Source organism: Rhinolophus sinicus, linkage group LG10 (genome assembly GCF_036562045.2).
Source record: "Rhinolophus sinicus isolate RSC01 linkage group LG10, ASM3656204v1, whole genome shotgun sequence".
Classification (NCBI taxonomy): Eukaryota; Metazoa; Chordata; class Mammalia; order Chiroptera; family Rhinolophidae; genus Rhinolophus; species Rhinolophus sinicus.
The window spans coordinates 58,730,756-58,756,036 of NC_133759.1; the positions used below are offsets into that span (position 1 = coordinate 58,730,756).

Here is a 25,281-nt window from a genome sequence, read left to right on the forward strand (position 1 = left end):
TCAGGACTATTTCAAACTTATTCTTGAGTTTGCCTTTGGTCCAGAGTTAGGGCTAGTCATATCAATGGTGTATTCTGCACCACTGGCCTGGATCCATGTTAGAGTCTCTTATGTTAACACAGGAGTTTCTAGGTGAGTTGCATTTATTCCCAGCAATGTTTCCCCCCAAATTTTGTTCCCCTTAAATTTTAAGGCATGTATGTTGTTTTGGTAATAGGAATGTCACATTTCTCTATTCAGCATGACACAATTACTTTTCAGCCCCCAAACTGTCTGCTAAAAGTGGTTGGAGAAGGCGGAGTAGTATCACATATACTTCAGAAGAATTTATCAGAAAAGAATCTTTCATCCTCATGACTGCTAATTGCTAATTATTCAATATTCTCTTTCTCATTTGATTTTAACATGTCCCATTTAATAAGAGCACTAAAATATTTCTCAATGAGTTTAAGTGAAAGGACTCTGGCTAAATCTTGGATAACTGATAATGCTTTGATCTCTTCTTGTTGAAAATGCAGAAGTCTCTCAATAATTCTTATTAATGAATAGGTTAGCAGTGACAGGAATATGACACAGAATTCACAATTGACACACTTGTGCCCATTGTTTATATCTGGGTAATAACTTCCTGTAACCAGGAGACTGTCTAGTTTACTTTGGGAAAATAATCTCTAACCATCTTTCCTTTGAGCTGCTACTATATTGCAAACTAAAAAAGGCAACAGTCGACAATATAAAGAAGAAAGAAAGAAGCTAAGCAGACCCATTCAATCCCACACAGTCTATGATGAAAAATGTAATGGCTGCCTATTACAATCACATGTGACCTTAAAAAAAAACCCAGGCCACATCCCAAACTAATTACATCAGGATCTCTGGGGGGTGGGCCCAGGCATCAGCATTTTTAAAGCTCCCGGGGGATTCCAATGTGTAGCCAAGGCTATGAACTGTTGGTTCAGTGGCTTTGCTCCACTTAGTAACTCTTATCTGATGAGATATAGTCTGTAGCCTGCAAGCACTTTGCTAAAAACAGCTGTTTCCAATGAAAGCATGCAAAATCTCAATAATATCAGTGTCATCAGAAATAAAAAAGAACTAGGAGTCACAACATATCCCTTCAAAAATATTTAAACCAAACCACTCAAGGGTACCAAGTTTTATGTATAAGGTTATTCACTGCCACATGTTTTTATTACCCATAAGGGACTAGTTAAATAAATGGTGATCAATTTCAGAATATGAAACTATTAAGAGAGCAGACTATGTGTATTAACTGAGTGCCTACTATGTGCACCTACTATAAGTATGACCTTGTTCCAGGAACTTGGGATTCATCAGAGACCAGGACTTTAAAGACCCTTGTCCCTGTGAAGCTTATGCTTTAGACAAGATCAGCTGCACAATTTGTGTGACTAAGTGCAAATTGAAAAGGTGATTTTTATTCAAAATTTACTTGTTCAACAATTACTAAAACTTCACAATGGTGACAGTAGAGCGTTAAACCAAGTCCGGGGCCCTTCTGAGTGCAGGCCTTGTGTGACTGCACAGCTTGCATGCCTATAAAGCCAGCCCAGATTCTAGATGGGAGAGACAGGTGATAAAAAATAAAGATAATAAGTACATAAATTATCAGCATGTAAGAAGGTGGTAGGTGCTATGGAGGGGAAAGAGTAGAACAAAGGAGGAAAATCAAGTTGCAATTTTAAATAGGGTGGTCCGAGTGGGCCACATTGTAAGAATGAGATTTGAGAAAGATCTGAAAGAAGTGAGGGAGTCAGCCATGAATATTTGGGGAAAGAGCTTTCCAGGCAGTTGACTGGCTAAAGCAAAGACCCTAAGTAAGGCTGTGAGCATGCCAGGAGTATGGCTGGAGCAGAACTGGTGAGGGAGGGTCAAAAAGGAAATGAGAGGCTGGATCACATGGGCTTTATAGCCTGTTGTAAGGACTCTGAACTTCCACTTGACATTTTAAAAGAATCGCTCTGGCTGCTGCGTGAACAGTCTGCAGGTGGATGGGCAATGGTAAAGGAAGGGAAAACAGTAAGGAAGCCTCTGTGGTGATCCAGGAGAGAGGGGAGAAAGAAGCACAGCTAGAGAATGAGAATAAATTTGGTATATGAGACTACATATATATACATATATATATATATATATATATATATATATATATATATATATATTCACACATATACATATATATTCACACATATACATATTGTAGCATGGAAAATTATCCACAATATATAAAATAAAGGTGCAGTGCATAAAATAGTATGTACTTAGTGGTGCATTCTTTTTGTGTAAAAACAAAACCCCAAACTATATACAATGTGGCCGATATGTGCCAAGACCCCCAGGGGATGCCTAAAAGCACAGATAGTACCGAACCCTGTTTTTTCCGATATATGAGGTCAGATAATTAAGTTCGTGATCTCACCCTAGAAAAAGTGCTACATACCTCATTGCTGAATATCAGTATGGTCACCTTTGAACTACTCCCCTTGGGAAGCTATGCACCGATGCCAGCGCCTAGTCCACCCCTCAGAGAATTTTGGCACTTTTTCTGGAATGGCCATCGGAGCTGTTGTCATATTACACTTGATGTCCTGAATGTCATCAAAATGTTTTCCTTTCAATATTTCCTTTATGTTTGGGTAAAGAAATAAGTCATTGGGGGCCAGATCAGGTGAGTAGGGAGGGTATTCCAATACAGTTATTTGTTTACGGGCTAAAAACTCCCTCACAGACAGTGCCATGTGAGCTGGTGAATTGTTGTGATGCAAGAGCCATGAATTGTTGATGAAAAGTTCAGGTCGTCTAACTTTTTCACACAACCTTTTCAGCACTTCCGAATAGTAAACTTGGTTAACAGTGGGTACAAATTCATAATGAATAATCCCTCTGATATCAAAAAAGGTTAGCAACATTGTTGCAACAAGTTCACGAACATAATTGTCATACCTATGATAAAGTTTAATTATAAATTAGGCATAGTAAGAGATTAATGATAATAATAGTAAAACAGAAAAATTATAATGATACACTGTAATAAGTTATGTGAATGTTGTCTCTCTCCATTCATGTCTTCCACCCACAAATTTTATGTCTTTTCCATCTCAACTAAGCACTTACATCATACACTGTGGTCCTAACTTTTGTGATTTGAGGTGTGACAGCAAAACTTGCATGAATTTTTTTCCTTCTTCACAATTTCACATATAAAAGACTCATACTTACCACAGATCTTAGCAACCTCAGCATATGATTTTTTTCTTTCCTTAAGTTGTGAACTTTCACCTTTTCACTGAAAGGGAGCACTTTATAGTTTTTCTTTGGCACATTCAAATTGTCAGCAATATGACTCCTGTGATAAAGTAAAGGTTAGTTGAACACAAGGTACTCTGAGAGTCAACCTCATCACCAAGACAGATGGCTACTAAGTGACTAACGGGCAGGAAGCATCTACAGCATAGAGACACTGGACAAAGGGATGGTTCACACGAGATGGTTCACAAGAGATTTCATCACGCTACTCAGAATGGCATGTCATTTAAAACTTATGAATTGCTTATTTCTGGATTTTCCATTTAATGTATTCTGACTGCAGTTGACCATGAGTAACTGAAACTGCTGAAAGTGAAATTGTGACTAAAGAGGGGCTACTTTGCATACATTTATATATAAGCAGAAAAAGATCATAAATGTCATGAACCAAACTGCTAACAATAGTTACTTCTGTGGCTTGGGATTGAAAGGAATAGAGTCTCCTTTTATTTTATACTCTTCCTGGCATGCTTGAATATTTTTCTTTAAGTATAATTTAGTTTTGTAAATTAAAAAACACTGTTTTTCAAAGTAGGATATCATAGGAGCGGTTCCTCTTTCACTCAAACATGGGGAATAGCTGACAAAGAATAGATAACACTTAATTGGGCTTACTATAGCTTGAGAAAAATGTGGTTAAATCTAAAAAAATGTGAAAACACAAGATTGCAAGGTTTGAAAGCAGGATCTGAAATAAAAGAAAAAGGTAGTGAGGTGATTTGTAAACCTAGAGAAAACCAGGGAGAGCAGTAAATGATTGATTCTGTGTAACACAAAGAGTCCAATACAAGGTGTTCTGCACGTATTAACAAAGACATAGCACGTATTAACAAAGACCTTGCCTATTATGCATGTCAGGATTGGCAGCCTTTCTGGGCTATTTTCCCTTCAACTCTACGATCCTCTGAGGTTGGAGCCTGTTCCCTGAGGGATGAACACACTTAAACAGACTGTGCTTATTGGTGTGGTGTTTAGTCCCAGGCTGTGCAGACCAAGTTGTCCTCGAGGGCTATGACCAGGACAATGACAACTTTTCAGTTAAGTGGAAAGGTGATAGAGGGTAGCAGTCACATGCAGTACTTGAGTATTTACTGTTAATACCACCTTGCTTAAATCCATTTACTGTCAGAACGATCCATGCTTTGGATCCGTGATCACCTAGCGCTTACATCAGAGAAGTGACACCACAGTGCCCCTGTTCCTGCCAACGAGCACAATGCATGAAGACACCACTGGGTGGAACTGGGAAAAATGTTTACAGAAAGCCCTCCTACAAAAACCTCCCCAATAATTGTGTTGGTGAGGGCCCAGCTTTGCCATTTTCCTTCTTCAAAACTTGTAAGGATGTGTATTCCAAAAGCACTAGAATCTTATTGTCCTGAACACGCTGCCCCCAATGCTGACGAGGCTGCCTGATTATAAGAAAAATCACCTGGAAGAACTTGAAAGGGTTCATCCTTTAATGATTAATGCAGATCATCAAATGTGGTGTCAGACTGTCCACATCAGGAAAAATCCCCGAAAGCTGGAATTGAGTGCATGCTTTTGAGTGTGGCTATTTATGGCACATAACTTGTGTGACATAAGGGCTTTACAAATAGCTTCAGTTGTCAGTTAAGCCAGGGACCATTTCCAGATACCGTCTTTGCCCCCAAAAAAAAACAAAACAAAACAAAACAAAACAAAAAAAAACATACCAGGGAAATGAGCAGTATCTGTAATTACCATGTTGGTGACAAAATAAAGCAAAATACAGGAGAACACCTACTATTAAACTCAGTACCTTTTTGAATGCCCAGGAACATAGGTTCTGTAGGAAAACCCTAACTACTAAGTCATACTGAACAACCCAATAACTGTGTAAGGGAAATTAGAAGGTCATTATAAAGTACATGATCAACTGGGACAGATATTAAATCACTCACTAATGGGTTACCCTTGTATGACTAGCTGGAGTATGTTTAACTCCACATACATCTCTATCTCCAAGAGTCACACTTGGAGACTATTTTTGTCTTAACTTTCACAGCACAGCCTTTTGGTTTCATATTTCAAAACACTGGTAAGCGTAATTATACTTGTGAACTGGCATGAGCCATATTTAGGGTTTCTAGGCGGGAATTCCCGCCCACTCTCAGTAATTTTTTTTCGCTTTTCTGTTCCCCAATCCTGAGAAAAGTTGGTCGGAAAATGGGGAAAATCGGCTCCTTGAACCCAGTAATACCCACAATGGGAAATCAACGTATTACTCACAATGTATCTTAGACATTTTTCTTATTTATCGCTAGGGTTTCCCGGTGGGAATTCCCGCTCATTCTCGGGAATTTTTTTCGCTTTTCTGTGCCTGAATCCTGAGAAAAGTTGGTCGGGAAATCAGGAAAATCGGCTCCTTGAACCCAGGTGGTTGGTAGTATCAGCCGTCACTTTGTGGAAACGATTCATCATGGAGAACAGAAAACAGTTTATATCTCGGGATTTGGGAATGGGAAAGCGAAAAAAATTCCCGAGAACAGGTGGGAATTCCCACCTGGAAACCCTAACCACATTGTTCATTTATAATTAAAACAGAAGGCCTTCTTCCCCATTTTAGGAAATGAATTATTTCTTCATTTTGATTGGAAAATAAACCAGAACAATAAAAATAGTAGAATACCGATGACCATTCAGAAAATCCTGCCCCCTGCCAAAAAAAAAAAAAAAAAATTAGCATCTTTTACTTAGGATTTTCCCGATTTTCAGAGGTGTGCTAAGTGCTTTGCATGTATTCTTACCAAGTCTATGAGGTGTGGCCTTTTAAAGATGGCCTTAAAGAGAGGTTAAGGACCTTGTCCAAGATCAAAGTCAGGAAGTGATGAAGCTCTTTGTTTGGCAGGTTTTGGTTCATCACCAGGGTTCCATGCGCTACCATGCTGCTCAAACTTTCATGAGCACATGAATCAGCTGGGGATCTTGTTAAATGCACATTTTGACTCAGTAGGTCTAGGGTAGGGCCTCAGATTGCATTTCTAACAGGCTCTGCAGTGATGATGAGGCAGACAGTAGCAGGGCACTACACTATGCCAAGGCACGAGTCCTTCTCTTTCAACAGAACGGTATATTCATCGAGCTGGAGCCAGACACTCTTAGTTGATTACTTGACCTTGATACATTTGAGACAAGGAGACAAGAAAGATACCAATCCAGAAGCAATAGTGGTTATGGAATGCATACATTTCCATGTATTTTTACAGTAAAAATGCATTAAAAAATCTTTCACAAAAGAAACTTAAAAAATACAGGTAGGGTGTTGAGTTCTCCTGTCAACATTCTTCCAGGCATCCACTGTGTAATGGGTGGGAGGGACATTCCTAAATGGTTTGATTTAATCACACAAAATACTCATCCGCCTTCTCTCATCAAGACAATTACATGAAGCAGGGGGACTAGGGAAAGTAGGCTCACAATAATCAGTCTCCAATTTAAGGTTACAGTAGTTCAGAGAAAACTATATCTTTCTGCTTAATGCATAGTCCCTGTACAGTACAATAGTTCCAAAGCAAATCTGATGTGTGGAATTCCGATGAAACTGCCACACCGAAAGTCTTCACAGACTGAGACAAGCCCAGGTGGGTAGCACACAGATTTTAAAATGTCAAATGTCATCTCTGACAACAAAAAGACATCAAGATATTAACTTCAGGATGTACTTCAAAAATCCACCTCGATTTCATTTATTTAAAACTGTGGACCACAGTCGAGAGCATCATTTAACATCACAGATTTTGCTAGAAAGAGAAAATTCCTAGCAGGGGAACCTTAGGAATAAAATCCCGAAGTTAGCTCTTAGGAAATGGATGAAAAAGAACATCATTATTCAGTTGTATTCTCCCTCACCATTACTACTACAGCTTAATGTATGCTTTGTATGAAAAACTTCAATAATAAAAATAGCAGTCAGACTTTCCCCCTTCTCTTTAGCTATTGAATGTTCATTGTGTCTATTCCATGAGAGGAATTTGTGTTTTGAATGTCCACACAACTATAGCTACTCATTCTAATGTTGTGTATAAACCCATAAGTCAAATAAAGCTATGAACAATGTAATATTTATATATGCATAGTGTTTTATAAAAAGATTGGCCCACATACTGCTTTTCATCGATACAGAAACAGCATTATGTCCACAGCACACTGCAAGAAATGAGTGAAGAACAGAATGCAAACAAGTGCTTAAAAAATCACAAGCAGGCTCACCATGGAGGAAATGATGATATTCAAACCAACTAAAGCTTTAGAGAATTACTTATATAGCCTCCCATTTTAAAACAGCTTTACATACCTGATTTAGTTTACATTAAAATATATCCCAATGAATCAATTTGTTCCATATTCAGAAATATAAACACATATCACATTCCTCACTGCTAAATTTTTTTTGTCATAAATTCTCTTTTATACAAGAAAAAAAGGCAACAGCTTTTTGTTTGTTTTCTTTTAAACAGGCTCTATTAATTACAATTTTTAACTCTGTACACACAATGATTGGCTGGTTTTCTTTTTTTTTTTTTTAACAGTACCATGAGAACAACAGTGATTGACTTTCAAAGTTTCGTGTCTGTATGGAAAATGCACAACATTACTACGGAAATATACAATGCATTGTAAGCAGCGGTTTGCTGTCGTGGTCCAACAGATATAAGCAAACATTTTGGCTCAGCTAGGCAGTAATCCATTTCAACCACATCTTGGGGCTACAGACGATCCAACCACACCTGCTGTGGAATAGCAAAAGAATGCTTTTGTTTAAAGAAAAACTGTTTTGTTCTGCTGTCCAAAAATTCAAGGGACAGGGTCACCAGGGTGGAAGTTTGCCAACTAGATCTAGAATCACCGGGATTGAATCCTTCTTTCCCCTTCAATCATCCTGAAGACTAGTAGGGTTTCAAAGGGAAATCAGCATTTCTCAGAATAAGCACCTCCAACCCTTACTTCTTTAAATATCAACTTTCCACCAACCCCATGCCCTCCCCACCAATTTTGCAAAGGGCAATCCTGGGCTTATGCTGAAAGAGAGGAACATATTTTCTATATTGAGGATTTTTATGGCTCCTTCACACTGGGCACATCGTCTCCCACTCCCCATCTACTACTCAGCCTCAAATCAGACAACACAGAAGGTGTTGGTTGTCCACTCCTTCTAGTAGTTGAGCAAAGCTGTGATGGAACTGCCTTAATGAGATCTTATTAGATGTTGGTAATGCTAATGAACCGACCATCTGTGCTTGGGCTGCATTTGGGTAATGGCGGCCAACCTTCTCCTCTCGATGCCTTTCTATGGCCAGGGAGAATACAAACTGTTTTCTGAACCAACTATGACTTGAGAATGTAACATTTCTTTGTGCTGTGTAGGTTAGCTATAAATATCCTTCATTTGCAATAGTAGTCTCTTCATATAGTTTGCTTGATTTTAGGATCAGCAGCAATCCTAACCCATCCCAAAGAGTCCTCAGCTTTTACAAATATAACTTTCACCTTTTTTTTTTAAAGAAAAACTCCTAACTACAGTATAGCACTACATCATTACATAACAGTTTGTATCAAATTAAACTTAATCAATAATTTCCCTTACTTAAGAGAAAATGATCAACAGCCCTATTTAACCAGGAGAGAAAAAGATTGCCCAAAAAAGGGGAACAATTCTTGACAATTCTAGTTTACGTAGAAACAAAATTTATAACCCTTTGGGGCAGCATTTGGCAAATAATTTCCAAAAAAGTATGCATTTAAAAATACTTTTTTTTAATATTATACATCAGGCACAACACTTTTCATATATATTTTTCTCTTATAAGATTTCAAATGCATAAAATGTTTGTTGCTATTTATAGGATCATCAGGTGTCAGATGCTTCATCTAAGTAAGAAACTAAATTATTTCAGGTTTGTGACCTTCCTCTTAGAACCTTTGACACGGTAAAGGTTGGAATGTGACTCAGAGCTCAGATACTGAGGTCCGTGCTACACTCTTTGTAAGGTCGCCTCCTCTGCTCCGGGGGATGTCTGGAACTTCTGCTGCCATCCTGCTTCACACTTGTGTCTTCCCTTTCTCGGTGGCCGACTTTGTCCTCTCTGTTCCTTTTCTCCAGTGACCGCTCTCTCCTCCGCTCGGGGGACCTGGCTCGCCTCCGGTCGGTCGATTTTGCTCTCCTTTCCGGGGAGCTCCCTCTCCTCCGCTCCGGAGATCTTCTCTGATCCAAGAGTCGTTCCAGAGACCTCCTGCGACGGCTGGGGGAGCTGTCGCGCCGGCGGGTCGGTGACCGCTCTCGCCTCCTCTCAGGAGACACTTCTCGCTTCTTCTCATGCTTCTCCCTCCTCTCCAAAGTGTTGTCCGCGCTGCGCGTGCCTTCCCTCCGCTTCTCGGGAGATCTCCTCTTGGGGCCGTTGGTCACCATCCTCTCGGCTGGCGCTTCTCGGCGTCCCTCCGGCGCCCGGTCCTTGGGCCGGCAAGCCCCGCTGTCGGGTTTTCTAGAAGTTCCGTTCCAGGTGTGATGCTCATTGGGTTGTCTGCTATACTCTCTGCTGCCTTTGGAATCTTTCGCGTGTGCCCGCTTTTCCCCGTGTGGTGATGATTTGTGAAGGTCGGGTGGGTAACTGGACTCCAGCGACGGGAGCTGCCGGCGGTCGGCGGGCCCCGCCCTCACTTCCGGAACACCTTGTGCGCCGGCGCAGGGGCCGTTCCGGTCGCTGCTGGGGTCTGCAAGAGAAGGAACGACAGCAGCGGGTTGGTAACGAGGGCCTTGGTCCTGGCCCCACTCCCACTCTTGAGATCTCATTAGTCACAACAAGCACACAACTGTTAAAGCCCTCAGAATCAAAGCCAACGGAGTCTTGGATAAGTACGACTGCAACTAGTTCGGGTTAACAACTAGTGCTTGTGGCTTTCAGGGTCTAGTCTACTGTTCTCTATACTCAAGACACTGATCAGTGTAGAACTTGTAACAGTCATAATTTTACTCTAGAAAGGCACAACCTAAGTAGTCTGTCTAGAAGTATCAAAACTTCCCCACTTTAACTCCCTTGTCCTCTTTTCCACCCACCAACCCTTCTCCCTTGCCCACCCCTCCCCTGCCCCCATGAAAGAAAATATTTTCTTTTAAAGAATATTTGTTTTAATTTGCTTGAAAATAATTTGGGCGATTGACCTGGAGGGGCATGAGGGAACTTTCTGGGGGAATGGAAATAGTCTGTGTTTTGGTCTGGGTAGTGATTCATTAGGTGCACATAGAAGCAAACTATTCACTGCACTGTACACGCAGGCTTTATGCGTGTTACTGTATGCAAAGTATACTTCTATTGAAAAAAAGTGATCCAGGCTGGTGGGCAAAGGGGATTACCGAGGCAACACCGCCCGATGTTGACGACTGGCAAATGTGACAGGAATTTGAGTGTCCATTAAACATTCTCTCTGTTTTTGTGCATCTTACTCAACTATTTTCTCTACTTTTATGTAAATTTAAGGAACTGTTTTTAAAATGTGGAGTCTTTTGACAGATAATAGAGAATGGAAAGGAGGTCATCAGTTGACATGAGATGGCGTTCAGATAAAGCCTCTAAGGTTAGAGGCATTTCTCATTCTGCTATAGGAAGCAGCTATAATTATATCTGTGAGCCGTGGAGTCACCGGAGTGCTTCCTACCACATCGAGCTCTTTACAGATTGAAAAGCAGGGCAACATACACGGGCTGCTATTTATTATACACTACACTATCTGAAATAACACTGGAAATGTTTTAGGTAGCATCCTGAATTCATGAGCGCTCTTTTCAAAGCAGGGATGTTTTGCTACTACTAAACCCAACAAGTCATATGCATTATACCATTTTAGGCAAGGCACCAGCAGTGGTGTGCTGCAGTGTGGAGGGCAAACCAGGGAGCCAGAGATGAAGTGGATTCTCTGAAAGGATCTTTCATGAGGCAAAAAGGTAAACATTGAGCAATCCATTTCATGAATGATCTCCCAGAACCTTGGGTGGGTGTGAACAAAAGCAGGAATATAGCTTTGAGCAGGGAGGGCTTGGCAAGGTTTTTAGTAAAGGCCCAAGGAATGCATTATTTTTGGCTTTGTGGGCCACACAGTGTGTTACAACTACTCAACCCTGGCACTGTAAAAGCAGCCTTAGACAACATATAAAAGAAATGGACGTGCCTATGTGCTACTTACTAAAACTTTACTTACAAAAAACAGGCTGTGGACAGGATCTGGCCCGTGGGATAATGATCAAGCCGGAAATTGCATCTTCCCATCTAGCAAAGTCCTATCTACCTAGGTGAGAGCTCTGTGATAAGAGGTTTGTTCTTTCTAAATGCTGGGTACGCTACCAGAATGAACACAAAGTCATTTTAAGATTTGGGTGAGGGAAGGTTGCTTAGATCACTATCATAAATCTAACCTTAGGTTATTTTAAGATAAGGGAGAGCAAGACTTCAACAGGGTCAGTGATGTACTTACAATTCAAAGAACGCAGGGTGCTCAGAATGAATTGCCAAACATATCAAAATAGAGCTAAGCAGAAGCAATGAGGAAATTAGGCCACAGCACAGAAACACCTAGTATTGATTGAGCTACAAACCGTAGTTTGATTATGGCCCATAAGGTAGAAGCAAGCCTCCCCGAGCTTTTCATTTCTCATACATGCAGCGATATTAGGAGGTATCATCGCTGTAGGAGGGAGGGCCCAGCACCAAGAACAGTCAGAGAGAAAGAGAAAGAGAGAAAGAGAAAAAGTTGAACATTTAGATTCCCTATAACAAAGAGGAAAGAAAAAAAATCTGCATTTGTTAACATAGGGCAAAGAGAGTTTATTTGTCCAGTCAGACAGTCTAAGGCAACACTCAAATAAGGCTGCAGAGACCGCAATCAGAACAGTGAAGTTTTTAGACAGCCATATAAGGTGACTCAAGGACCCAGACAATAGATGCATCCTTTTTTCTTTCTTTTTCTTTTTCTTTTTTTTTTTTTTCAAACAACTGGAACAATGACAGGCTGGCATAGGAGAGCATTAACAATAAACAACAAAAGAACAAAGTTCCCTCCCACCCCCACCCCAGAAGACCGCGGCAGTTAAATTAAGTACAAAAAACTCATTACAAAAATAGCCTCACAGAGAAGCAGGTTCCAATCAAGTCAGAAAAATATTGGAACTTAACATATTATAACCCATTTGTGACTCTAATCAATAGAATTAGATTTAGTCCAAATGACACATGGAGACATTACAGCAGCACAACCCTGGCATGTTCAACCCTTCTTGGAAAACCGAGTATTTAAATGATCTTTATTTTCAGCCCAAAGAACATTTGTTAGTGTTGGATTTTCATCCTCAGTGCAACAGACATAGGTTTTGAGAAGGTACACAGGTTACTGACAGTGACTCTCAAATGAAATATCACATCCAACAGAAGCATAGGGAAGACAGAAAAGGGAGACAATGTTACACATTTCAGTGGCAGCCATACACCTATCAGCGGTTCAGTACAGTGCACAGCTGTAACATCTTACTGTTGTCAGAATACCTCCCCTGTGGTTGGCCATGCCTAAGGGGGCCTCATCTGACACCCACCCAACCCCCACCCTGGGCCCCTCATATTTTGCACCTGTATTAATGTCTAACACCTGGAAAGGCTGTCCTTGGAAGGAGTTATCCTTGTCCTTGAGGATTAAAGAGCTTGTCCTTGCATCTGAATTAAAGATCTTATCAAGTCCAAAATGCAACTGGGAAGTGTGCAGAATGACTTTCAGAAAAGAGGGTGACAGATAAAATCCCTAATAAAGGGGACTGACGTATATAGGGACCATTCAATCACAGTTTCTATAGAAACTTTTGTAGACCTTTGGTTGGGAAGAAAAGCCCTACATCTAGGGCATAGCTTTTTTCTTTTTTAATTTTAAACAAGAATCTCAAATAAATAAATAGGACATAATTATTATAATATACAAGATTTTGCCATCAGGACACTAAGCTATGTAAAGATCATTGTTGTTTACTCAAACCATGTCTAAAGATATGACAAAGGAACTCTATGTATAACCTGGCTTTCCCCATAGGAAAGGTATAGTAATGTGTTTCCCTCATGAGCACTGGGAATCTATTTCATCCTTTATCATGTAAAAACATATGGCTAACATATCAACAGTTCTGTTTGTTTTATAGCACTGGGCTCAGGTGGTCTGATTTGGGGTAGGGACCGGTGGGGTAGATGCAGAAGTGTTGTACACAGAGTATAAAGGAGGTGAGCGAGGCCCCCAAATCATCTGAAAACTTCACGTCTCTCAAATAAGACAGCAAGTAACCAAACAAGGAAAAAAAAAGGAAGATTTGTGCCTCAACATCTCACTCAGGAAACCTGCTTTCCTGCTTCTGAAAAGGAGTAGAGTCATTTTGTGCTAACAATTGGATCTGAGAAACAGTTTGGCACAGTTCAAACAATCATTCCTTCGCTCTTGGTCGGACTAGACAAAATGTTCTCTCTGATTATCAGAAAGGGGGCTATACAGATCTTGTCCTAGGCCAGGCCCCAGTCCACGTAAGCAAGCAAAAGGATGAAATGTGCAGAGATTTCAGAACAAGCGAGGCAAATAATCACACGGTGCGAAAAGCTGGTAAGACACTGGTGAATGGGGGGAACAAAAAGACTGTCCTGCTGCAGTTCTGGAGACAAATTCATGGAGTCATGCCAGGGAAGGAAGGAATGTTTTCATAGTTTGACCCACCATATTCTGGTACCGAGCCGTCTCCCCGCTTCAGAAAAAGACGCACTCTGCGGCCACCATTCTTAATCAGTTCTATAGCCCGAGAATGCTTCATGTTTTTGGTAGTTTCACCATTGATCTCTAAAATTTCATCACCAATCTGCCCAAAGCAAGAGGGAACAAAGTGAGATAATTACAAAAGGGTTTCACCAGCTACTGAGGTGCTTTATGATTTAATATTCTTTTATCGATTGATTTATTAAATATTTATTGAGTATATGCCAGGAAATCTTCTGTTGCTTAGGATTCAGCAGTTTAAAAAACCCCAAAATTCCTGCTGTCATGTAGATGACATTCTAATGGGAGAAAGATAATTAACAAGAACATCAGAAAAATACATGTATGTCAGATAGTGTAAGTGCCAAGGAAAAAAAAAAAATAAAGCAGTATGGGGATTATTCATTGTTGAAGGAAGGAGGATATGGTAAGCAGTTTCTAGGGGGGCCCCCGATGATCCCCACCTCCTTGTATTCACATCCTGTGTAATCTCCTTCCCTTTGAATGTGGGTTGAAATTAGTGACTTGCTTCTAACACACAGAATATGGCACATGTGATGAGAGGTCAATTCAAAGAAAAGGTTACAATATTATTTTGGTTTCTGTTTTACTTGCCCTCTTTTGTCTCTCACTTGTTCACTCTGATGCATGCTATGAGCTGCCATATGGAGTCCATGGTAAGGAAACAAAGGAGGGCTCAGGCCAGCAGCCCAAGAGCACTGCATCCTGCCAGCCACCCTGTGACTAAGCTTAGAGGCAAATCCTTCCCTAGCTGAACCTTCAGATGAGACCACAATCCTGACTGATACATGGACTGCTGCATTCACTATGTGTCAGCTGCTGTTGTAGGCACTGGAGATAAAGGAGTGAACGAGACAGGTCAGACCCATACTTTCATGAAACTTATATTCTAAAAGGGAGAAAAGAAGCACTAGCTTTGGACTTTGAAGCCGTGAATCTGAATTCTATCACTTATTAGCTAAGTGATCTTGCTCAAGTCTTTTTAACTTCTTGGAGTTCACTTCCTCATCTGTAGAAGGAGGTGATAATACCCTATGCCTACCAAGCTAAGGATGTCAGATGTGTCTTGCGATCACTACAGCATTGTACAAAATATCATGATAATGGTATTTCATTCAGTCAGAAACTCTTAGGTGAGTAAAGATATAGAAAAGCATGTCTTTGAAATTTAAATAAAAGGAATACATTCCACTATATTTTGTCTAGTATATGTACGAATTGTGCATGTTTATGCATAAAGGAAGGATATATAAGAAACTGGCAGACTGTTTGACACTAGAAACTATATTTTTACTATATACCATTTTTACCAGTTTGATGTTTTAAAACCACCTACATGTCTACTTTCCCAATTGAAAAAACAAAAACTCATTAAAAAATTCAATCTGAAGAAATTTAAAAATCAAGATTGTGTCTTAAGTATTAAGTTCCCTACCCTTGGTCACTTTTTGCCTTTCCTGACCTGACCCTTGCAAATTGCTCCCTATGCGCATGTCTCAATCCATGTGACCTATCTATAATGAACAGATGATTTTCCTTTTCTAAAAAAATTATCTGCCTAGGAGAATAACACATTCATACACAATAACAGATATTAGATATCTAAACAGAACAGAGTAGACTCTTGGCATGTGTGTATTTAAAATTTGCAGCTTTGACTACCTCAGAGCAACCTTGAATATTCTTGCCATGGAGTAACTGACCCTTTGCAGAGGCAGAGTCAACATGCTCCTGAGGCTGGGGTAAGATGGTTGGTGACTAGCTAGAGAAGAAATGGAGCTCCCCACCGAAAACTTATACCATGTTTCCCCGAAAATAAGACCTAGCTGAACCGTCAGCTGTAACGCGTCTTTTGGAGCAAAACTTAATATAAGATAACTGGTCTTATTTTACTATAAGACCGGGTCTTATATCATAACATAACATAATACTGGGTATAATATAATACCGGGTATATAATATGATATGATATGATATAATTATAATATAATACAATATAATATAATAAAGACCGGGTTGTATATAACAACATAACATAACATAACATAAAGTAATACCGGGTCTAATATAACATAACACTGGGAATATAATATAATATAATACCAGGTCTTATATAACATATTATATATAAGACCAGGAATATAATATATGTAATTATAATATAATTCCGGGTCTTATATTAATTTTTGCTCCAAAAAAAGCATTAGAGCTGATGGTCTGGCTAGGTCTTATTTTTGGGGAAACACGGTACGACTACAGGGCTTCCCTGCTTTCTAAGCATCTGGGTACACTGAGGGTTCTTATGAAGTGATGTGTCTGCCACAGGAGATTAAGTATAACAACTGTGGTAATGGGATTCAGAAAATACCTACTTTAATAAGTTTGTAAGTAATTTTAATCCTTCATTCAACTCCAAAGAGTTGGAAGGGCTCATCTAACTTCAGCAGCTACAGCTAACTATGATTTGGAAGAAATTTACCCTAGGGTGGGAGTCATGCATTGAAAGTGTATTGAACACTATAGAAAATATAATTCTCATGATCAAGAAGGTTCCAGCCACATAACGTCCAAGTCACTGCAGATGACATGTTTACATCTACTCTGGACTCCTCTTACTACTTACCCTCATCTTTCCACATCTTTCTGCCGGACCATCCTCTGCTAAGCGCAGGACATAGAGGTCCATGTTATACTCTCGGCCTCCTCGAAGACTAAAGCCAAATCCCTTGGCTCCTCTTTCCAGTTCCACAGTGTAAAAATCTTGTTCCTATTTCAAGAAATGAAATGTAATCATTCTGGGAGAACTTATCGCCACACCTATTTCTCTCCATCTCTTCCCAAACGTTTGTATTGTGCTGATTTGACAAAAAGGCACAATCGCTATCCCCCTCTTGGTGAGCCTCAATTGTTTATTAACATCCATTAACCTTAGAAGTTTGGAGATCCAGAATTTGAAAACATTCATAAGTGTGCCTATAGACTGCAGACCGCATTAAAACTTAATCAGTGAGGCTGCGATTTACATGTGTGGTAGGAAAATTCATTCCATGATACTGCGCTGCACACTGCTAGATGTTCAGCCTCCCTGTCTCATGCAGAAACATGCCAGCAGCATCCAGCATTAGGATAGCAAAAGGCTCTGAGAAGGCCAGCAAAAAAGGAACCGATTAACTTCTACCCAATGTTTCCCAAATTTACTTCACTTGCTGTTATTTATGCACCCTCCCTTACCGCCATATAGGACAGGTATTTAGTTCTATGGATCCCACCTGAAATTCACAAGTCTGAGAAACACCTTAAGAAAAACATTTTGACATAAATATATTTATGAATACCACAAGTAGATAGAAATCAGCTGTTTTGCTCTTCTATTGATCCCCAATTATGGCTTTTATTTTGTTTCTTCTCCCTAGAAAAGAATATCTAGGAATGTTTTTCAAAGGTAGTAAAAGGTCATTTCCTAGACAACCAAATGTGAGTACATATTTAGTACATCCCCTCACAAAAGGTTATTTCTTTTAATTGAAGGTAACTTGTAAAGGATATCTCATAAAAATAGCTTCAGAAAGCTGGAAGGAAACATTCAAAGCCAACAGAGAAAAAAGAGAAACGGGCCTCACCTGTGTTGCCTGGGGTGCTTTGAACTCAAACTGAGATTCCAGCTTTGGTTTGGTGGAATTCCTGCCAAAGTGAGAGAAAGAAACATGAGAACAACCCCTGGGGAAACTGAGAAAGACCCAAGGACCAGTGCCATCCTGCCAGGAGGTACTTTTTTTCCTTTAACTAACAGAAAAAAACCAAAGCCATGTCTGACCTGGTCTCCTGGGCCCCTTGCTGAGCAGGGGTGTGTGTGGTAGTGATGGTAGCAATCTTCTCTGCGTTGGTCAGCAAAGTGGCATTCGAAGACTCTGCAGGATGAGACAGAACGTCATAAAATGAGGCCCCTCGAGAAGGCATCGTCACACCAGGAGGTGTGCAGAAGCCCCATATCTGAATGACAAGTCTGGCTTCTCTAGCACCATTCCAAGCAGTTCTGACTTGAGTTTCTATTAGGTTGGTGCAAAAGTTATTGCGGTTTTTGCAGTTGTTTTTAACCTCTTAGACCACAATTACTTTTGCATCAACCTAATAAGAGTTTAAAGAATGATTCTAAGCTATTCTATGATGTGAGCCATGTATAATACCTCCATTACCCTCCTCCCAGCCAGACATCCCCACAGATGAAATAGAGTCTGCCCAAGAAAATGGTCCTCTAACACTGTAGCCAAGATAGGTGTCTCTCACTCCTCTCCCACCACATAGAAACAGCAGGCCCATCAAAACACTGTACCACACCAGAATTCTCTCCCAGAATGTCACAGGCTGATAATAAATATATTTGCTAACATTTCCTGCAGTTTATCAGCAATATTTAGTGAGTCTGCTTGATTTCCTCATGTGAATATTAAAATTAGAAGTGGGCTAACATCTTGTTACACACACACACACACACACACACACACACACACACACCATCTACTTTCTTCCCCACTGCTTTTCATGAAGCACAATTGAAAACGTGGAGTTCTTGACAGTTTCATCTAATATCACTCATGAGAAATTAATTTTAAAACTTGCATTTGTTAGAGCCAGAGTTTGTAAATACAAGTTGTATAAATCATGAAGCCACCCTAACATAATGAATATGACTATATTCTTATGTAAATTGACTTTCTTCTCCACTGCCCACATTCGTAAGCAACCTCATTCATCTCTAGAAGACTGGAGATCCAGATCTTGAAAACATTCATGAGCAGGCCTACAGACTGCACACCAACATGCATATATTGAAATGTGATCATTTATATAGTAATGGTTATATGTTCTTTTACAAATTATTGCTCCATTATGATCAAGGGAAATAGCAAGCAACTATGAGCAAATTGCACTTTAAATATTTTTAGGTTGACTGTTGGGAACATGGAATAAATTTGCTATTTAACAAAATGCTAAATATGGTGGTTAGGTTCTAAGATTGGCCTATAAATGCCCATTTAATTCACAGAGTGCCAAGAAGTCCAGAAGTTTCTAGGAGTCCTATGGTTCATTGGAGGCACTCTAATGTTTGTCGAATAAGTGTGTCTACCTGTCACGTACAGCAAAGTTTCTATGGGAAACTAAGTTAAGTACCTGCACTGGGTTACCTGGACCGTACCTCTCTTTACTGCAGTCCTGGGTGACCAGACATCCCTCAGATCCCAATCGCTTGTGCTCTATCTTCCATTTTAATTTCCTAAGGCTATCACTCAGCTTGTTGTTTTCATTACAGTTGTTAAAAGCATGGGCTTGAGATTCAAACCCTGGTTCAAATCCTCCTTTACCTGCTCATTAGCTGTCTGCCTTAGTTTCCTCATCGGATAGAAAGAGATGACATTAATTCCCTTCTCTGGGATAAAAGTATGTGAAATGTTTAGTACAGTATCTGACATGCAATACACACTCAATACACGTTTACTGCAGCGATGGCTCTTGCTACTAGTTCTATTTCGTATTTGTTACTGTGGAACTTGTATAAGTTATTTAAATTCTCTGCAAAATGAGAAAGTGGAACTATGACTTTAACAGTTTGCAGTCCAGTCATCAAGCCCATGATTCTTATAGTTAAGGTACAAGATTAGTAAAAAAATGTAACTAGATCAAGGGAACTGAGAAGTGAATCCGGTTCACGTGTTAGGACAATGTTTCTGATACCCAAAGTTTTCATAGATTCTGAGGGAAAAGGAACCTCTGGTCAATTAAGGGTGAGAAATAATGGGTAGAATAGAAATGTCTTTGCGGTTTGCTTTTCCTGTGGACTCAGAGCCATAACCATGCCAGCCTACCCTGCAACCCTCCGAGTCAGGGAGGAGGTGCTTCTCAAATTCATGGGGAGGCAGTTTATTGTAATGGTTATGATGTCAGATTCTCTAGTCACACTATCTGGCTTTGCCTCCCAAGGTTTGCCATTTACTGGCTGAGACATAAGCAAAGTTACTTCAACATTCTATGCCTCAGTTTCCTCCACTGCACGTGTGGGATAACAGAGCTATCTAAGAGAAGTGGTGCAAAGATTATCTGAGATAAAAGTGCGTGGGATAGTTCCTGGCACATAAAAACTGCCCTCCAAGTGATTGGCATATTTTTTATTGGTAGCATGTGTTTATTACTGTTATCATAATATTAAAAGCATATTAGTACATTTGTATGATTGCAGTTAACTAGTACAACCAAGGTGATAAAGATATTTCACAAAGTATACCCACTGTGTCAGTACAAAGGACTGAGTCTGCACAGCCTGCCATTATAATTCACCAGAAGTTTCATAAATACATGTATTGGTCCATTAAAAATACTTGTTATTGCTCATTGTAATTAATTTTACGGGGACTCTCTGGGAAATCACAAGATTGTTCAGGCCATGGGGAAATCATAATCAGGATACCAAAAATAATGTTTCCTGGTAATTAAAGTGATTCTAATTACTGAATTGTGCGGTGGTTCCCCTTTGTAATTCTTGTGTGTTTTTGGTAGCCAGAGTTTTCCAGGCAGATTAGATCCCATTCTCAGATCAGATTTTTATTTCTGCTGCTTTCATGATCGCTGAGATTAACAGATAATTACTCAATACACATATAAGCAAAAAACTATTTTATTAATTTTCTTCCTAGCCTTCATTTGTTATTTTCTCCGTTTACATGCAAATCTGTTTTGGGTTCAAGCTTAACTTTAAGCATTTAAAAAATTAACATTTAATATGCAAATGCCTATTTGAGCTCCCTGAATTTTCTTGTTTTTCTTACTCTGAACCACCACTATTTCCTCATCATTCACAGTGTGCCAAGAACTGTGCCAAGTGCATTATCACATGCATTATTATTTCATTTACTTCTTACAACTCAATGAAATAGGTGCAATTAGTATCCCCATTTTGCAGAGAGAGACACTGAGGCTTAGAAAAGGCAGGTAACATGTCCAAGGTTATGCAGAGAGCAAGTGGAAGCAACTTTTTAAGTCTTCATTTAGAATTAAACCCAGACTTTCAGGGCTGAAATTCTCTCTGGCTTTTAAAATACAGAGATGAAACCCATTATCATAAATGTATAGCTCTATCCCAAAGCAAAATTTGCTCCCTGTAAGAGAAAAACTATCAAAGACGGGCATGGAATCAGCAGCAGTATTACAAATGGGTATCATTGTATTGGACTTTTAAAACTCCAAGGCAGGTGGACAGATTGGCTGTTTTTATGATACAGTCCAGAAAGTACTCTACATCTTTTATTAAGCAGTGTTCACACCTACTTTAGCTCTCGCAGAAAAATGGAAATGGATATTACCACACTTTCCAGAGCAATTGTGTATCAAGAAAAGCATATCCTAGCTCCCAAGCCACAGTCACGGCGCTGCACTAAATCAGGGCCCTAACTGCTGACAGGAGCTTCCAGCTTCAGTATCAACGTATCGCTGTGACAAGAGATTACAATTCTAACCTCGCTTCCTCGGTAATATCCTTAGCCTCCCCGATGGAATTCACATTATGGAGCCAAGCAAATCAACAAAGGATACAATCATTCCTTTCATAAATATTTCAGTGCATAAACATGCATGTGATATCTGAAGGAAGTGTTTGAAATTTGAATCCCATAAATATTTGGAAAGTTTTGGGACACTTGAAATGTGTATAGCTGGACCCCTGCTCCTTTAGTCCGAGGATCTGCTAGCATCATATCCACAGAGCCTTGTATTAAGATAAACCTATATTCTATTCTGTGCCTTTGCTAAGGAGATAGTAATATCTGTGTTGCCGAGCCCTACCTCCTATTTAAGCAAATACTGTGAATCAGAGTGATCAAAAGTACAAACTTAGGAACAAAATTAATATATTTTTAAGCTCACAGATATAGTCACTATCATGAACTTGATTCACTCTGATGGTTCTATGTTAGCCTGGCTCACTCAGGGTCTGCCTTTCTGATTAGAGTCTCATTCGCACCCAGACTTCACAGGGTATTTCTATACAACACAGGTGGAAGAAAGCATGTGTGATCTGATTTGTCAGATTTCAAGTTCAGATTTAGTAGGTGGAGCTATTCTCTGGGCCTTTCTGTGCTGCCATTATGGCTCTCCTATTCCTTACCCATATGTCATAGGAGAAAAGATTCTGCCCCCACTCTTCCTCCCACCCTGGTCCCAAAGATAGTAAAAGCAGAGAAGGTAGGACACCCCTGATCTAGGCCTGTCCAAGGTCTGTGAAAGCCAGCCTTCTACCAATGCAACAGTGCCGAGTAAAGGGGAGCCCTGTTCCAGAGCTTTTGTTGGAGGGGGCTGGCAGTGAGAGAGGAGAGAGTGAGTGAGAGTGAGTGTGTGTGTGTGTGTGTGTGTGTGTGTGTGCGCGCGTGTGAGAGAGAGAGAGAGAGAGAGAGAGAGAGAGAGGTATGAGAAAAATGGGAGCAGCAGAGAGAGGAAAACTATAGCTAACCCAGATAAGTGAAGTTGGAGAAAGAATGAGGTGAACAATGACAGGAAAAAACAATTAGGCAGCATGAATAAGGTAAAGTGGATTCGGAGTGGGTTCCAAGCACTGCACAACCAAGAATGCATCCTCCTGGAGTGGCTCCTAGGGTTTCTGAGAACAGTACTCTGCACAAGATGGATTTCTAAGAGCTTAGAAACCATTCTGAATAAGAACTTCCATCTCCTCGTGAGGATCACAAGACAAACTGTCTTTGGGCTCCCGGAGGAATTAAACATTAGAGTGAAGGATCTGAATGAGACCAGAGGTCAGTAACAGAAAGAGCACCTCCCTTTTACCCTACAATCTACAGTGTCCAGCACACTTTCCCAGAGAGGAAGTGGATCCATCATGAATCCCCTTCATCAAAGTATAACGGTTACTCTGTCTTCTAGGTGTTTGCAAAACCTTCCCAGGTTGCTCCAGCATCTCTCCAGGAATCTAACTCCCCTGTCTCAACTCTAATTTCCAAGATGGCAATTTTCGGCCCCATTTAAAAGATGAGTATCAAAAAATCCACCCTCTATCAGACGTGCCTGCCTTCTCCTGGCCACCAAAACTTAAAAAGGAACCGAGGAAGTTTTATTATCATGGCAACACACTCCTGCAGTATCCTGGGATGAGATCACATCCTCAGCAATGTATCAATCCTTAACTATAGTGTATCAACTTTAATGTTTACTGTCTTCTAACCAAGGTAGCCTGTGGATGTCTATCTTAGTTACATTTTTGAAGTATTCATGTTGAAAAACTTTTTTTTTATTGACAATTGTTACTGAATAATTTACCTTGCATTATATTTTTGTGGGTTCAGGTTTTCCAAAAAATATTTTCCATTGCTCCAAGTAGTTGTTTCAATCTAGTTATGGAAGGCGCAGCTCACAGTGGCCCATGTGGGGATCAAATCAGCAACCGTGTTAAGAGCACCGTGCTCTAACCAACTAAGCTAACCAGCTGCCCTCCATTGCACTTTTTAAAAATTAATCAACACCTAGTATGTGCACAGTAGTATAAGTTGCTTCTGCATACTTCTGTCTTTTCTGATTTCAAACTCTTTTTCTAAGCCCTTCCCTCAAGGAGTGCTTTCTCTTCTTCCTTCCTTTTTTGGACATTCTCATTCCACATTAAGATGGAATCATATAGATCCAGCAAGTCAAGCCCTGTGTCTTCTTTCGGATTAGTTTTTTGAAATCTGTCCATGACATGTAGATAATTGTGTCTAAATTTATATGGTACATTTGGCTCTCTCAACCATTTCTCACTCAATTTTTCTGGCTTTCTCCATCCTTTCCATTAGGAACCTATGTTCTATCACCATGTGATTACTTTCCTAAATTGTAATAGCTTTCCAGAGTGGTGAACTGGTAGAATGGACTCCAGACCAGATGGTAAATTACTAGCCTGCATTTGAGGCTGAAGGAGAACATCAGTCAAGGAGCTATTTTTCCTTAACATTTGGTATGGGGTATTTTTGGTGCAGAGAAAATTCTCTTTTCTTGGAACCAACAATTTTCAATATTTATTGTTTGGTTTTGGATTTACTTTTTCTGAAAGGCACAGTGCATACTACTCAAATTTTAAACTAAAAGGCTCACTTGCTAACCATTCGTATACACAAATATTCATTTGGTGAATTATGTTTAGATAAAAATCTCTGATTTTCTTATTTTACACATCAATGGCACAGAATTCTTATCACACTAGTTCCATAAACCACATTTCCTCTTGAGAAATACTCACTGACTTTTAGAATATATATTTTATTTTATAACATGTATAGCAAAATAAAAAAAAGACATTTGCAACATTCTTGAACATGTATCAGTTTTCTCCCATGGGCAAAATCTGCTTAGAATGAAGTCAATATTCAGGACTTAGTTCTCTGAAGAATCTATACTTAGTAACATTAGTGTATCAACTTCATTTTTATTAAATATGAATAATACAGTTAGTATTGATATTTTTGCTGGATAACTTTATTGCGGGGGTAGGATGTTCAGAAGCATCCCTGGGTCGGCCCCTTATATGCCGTTAGCACCCACTCTAAACAATGGCAAATGTCCCCTGGGGGACAGAATCACCACTGGTATGAAACAACCTAAGATTTGAATTTAACCAACCAACCAACCAACCAACCAACCAACCAACCAACCAACCAACCGACCAGGAATAGGCCCAGTTTAATGTAGATACAAACTACAATTAAATAAAAATACAGAGATTTAATTTTTTCTTTATGCACATGTAAAAATTACGAACAATCAAGGAGGCATAAACCCTAAGACTCTCCCAATTAAATACAAAATTTATTCTGAAAAAAAACATAATACTGACTCTGCACTGTCATAATGTAGATTTTGTGATGTCACCGCATTATATAGTTAATTTTAGTGATTGTTTAAAAAATATCCTCAGTGATTTCAGATAGAACATCAGATCTTTACTACCTGTATTCAAACTATTCTATTGTTTTAAAGCCAACGGTACCAAAACCAAAATAAATTGGGGGACATCTGAAGATTTTCTGAAATGTTTCTATCTGCAGCAAGACAAGTATTAAGGGCGAGAGGGTTAAGTAAAGAGGGTGAGGTAAGGTTTAGTAACAGTGGCTCACGTTTGTTTGA

The 25,281-nt window shown here is 39.7% G+C and overlaps 1 protein-coding gene across 19 annotated transcripts in view; it reads right to left on the reverse strand.

Moving 5' to 3' along the window:
• Nucleotides 1-6,515: 6,515 nt before the first annotated feature.
• Nucleotides 6,516-25,281, reverse strand: part of MAGI1 (membrane associated guanylate kinase, WW and PDZ domain containing 1) — a 592,032-nt gene continuing 573,266 nt past the window's right edge. For 14 of the 19 annotated variants that reach the window (XM_019757194.2, XM_074313244.1, XM_019757188.2 and 11 more), the window contains 5 exons: nt 17,945-18,038; nt 17,751-17,811; nt 16,754-16,897; nt 14,074-14,212; nt 6,516-10,056 (listed from right to left, as the gene is read on the reverse strand). In XM_019757194.2, the coding sequence (XP_019612753.2) occupies nt 9,302-10,056; nt 14,074-14,212; nt 16,754-16,897; nt 17,751-17,811; nt 17,945-18,038 (1,193 nt within the window). In that variant the 3' untranslated portion in view covers nt 6,516-9,301. Of the gene's footprint in view, nt 10,057-11,932; nt 12,022-14,073; nt 14,213-16,753; nt 16,898-17,750; nt 17,812-17,944; nt 18,039-25,281 lie in introns of all 19 variants that reach the window. The other 5 variants (XM_019757195.2, XM_019757197.2, XM_019757196.2 and 2 more) reach the window with 1 other exon arrangement.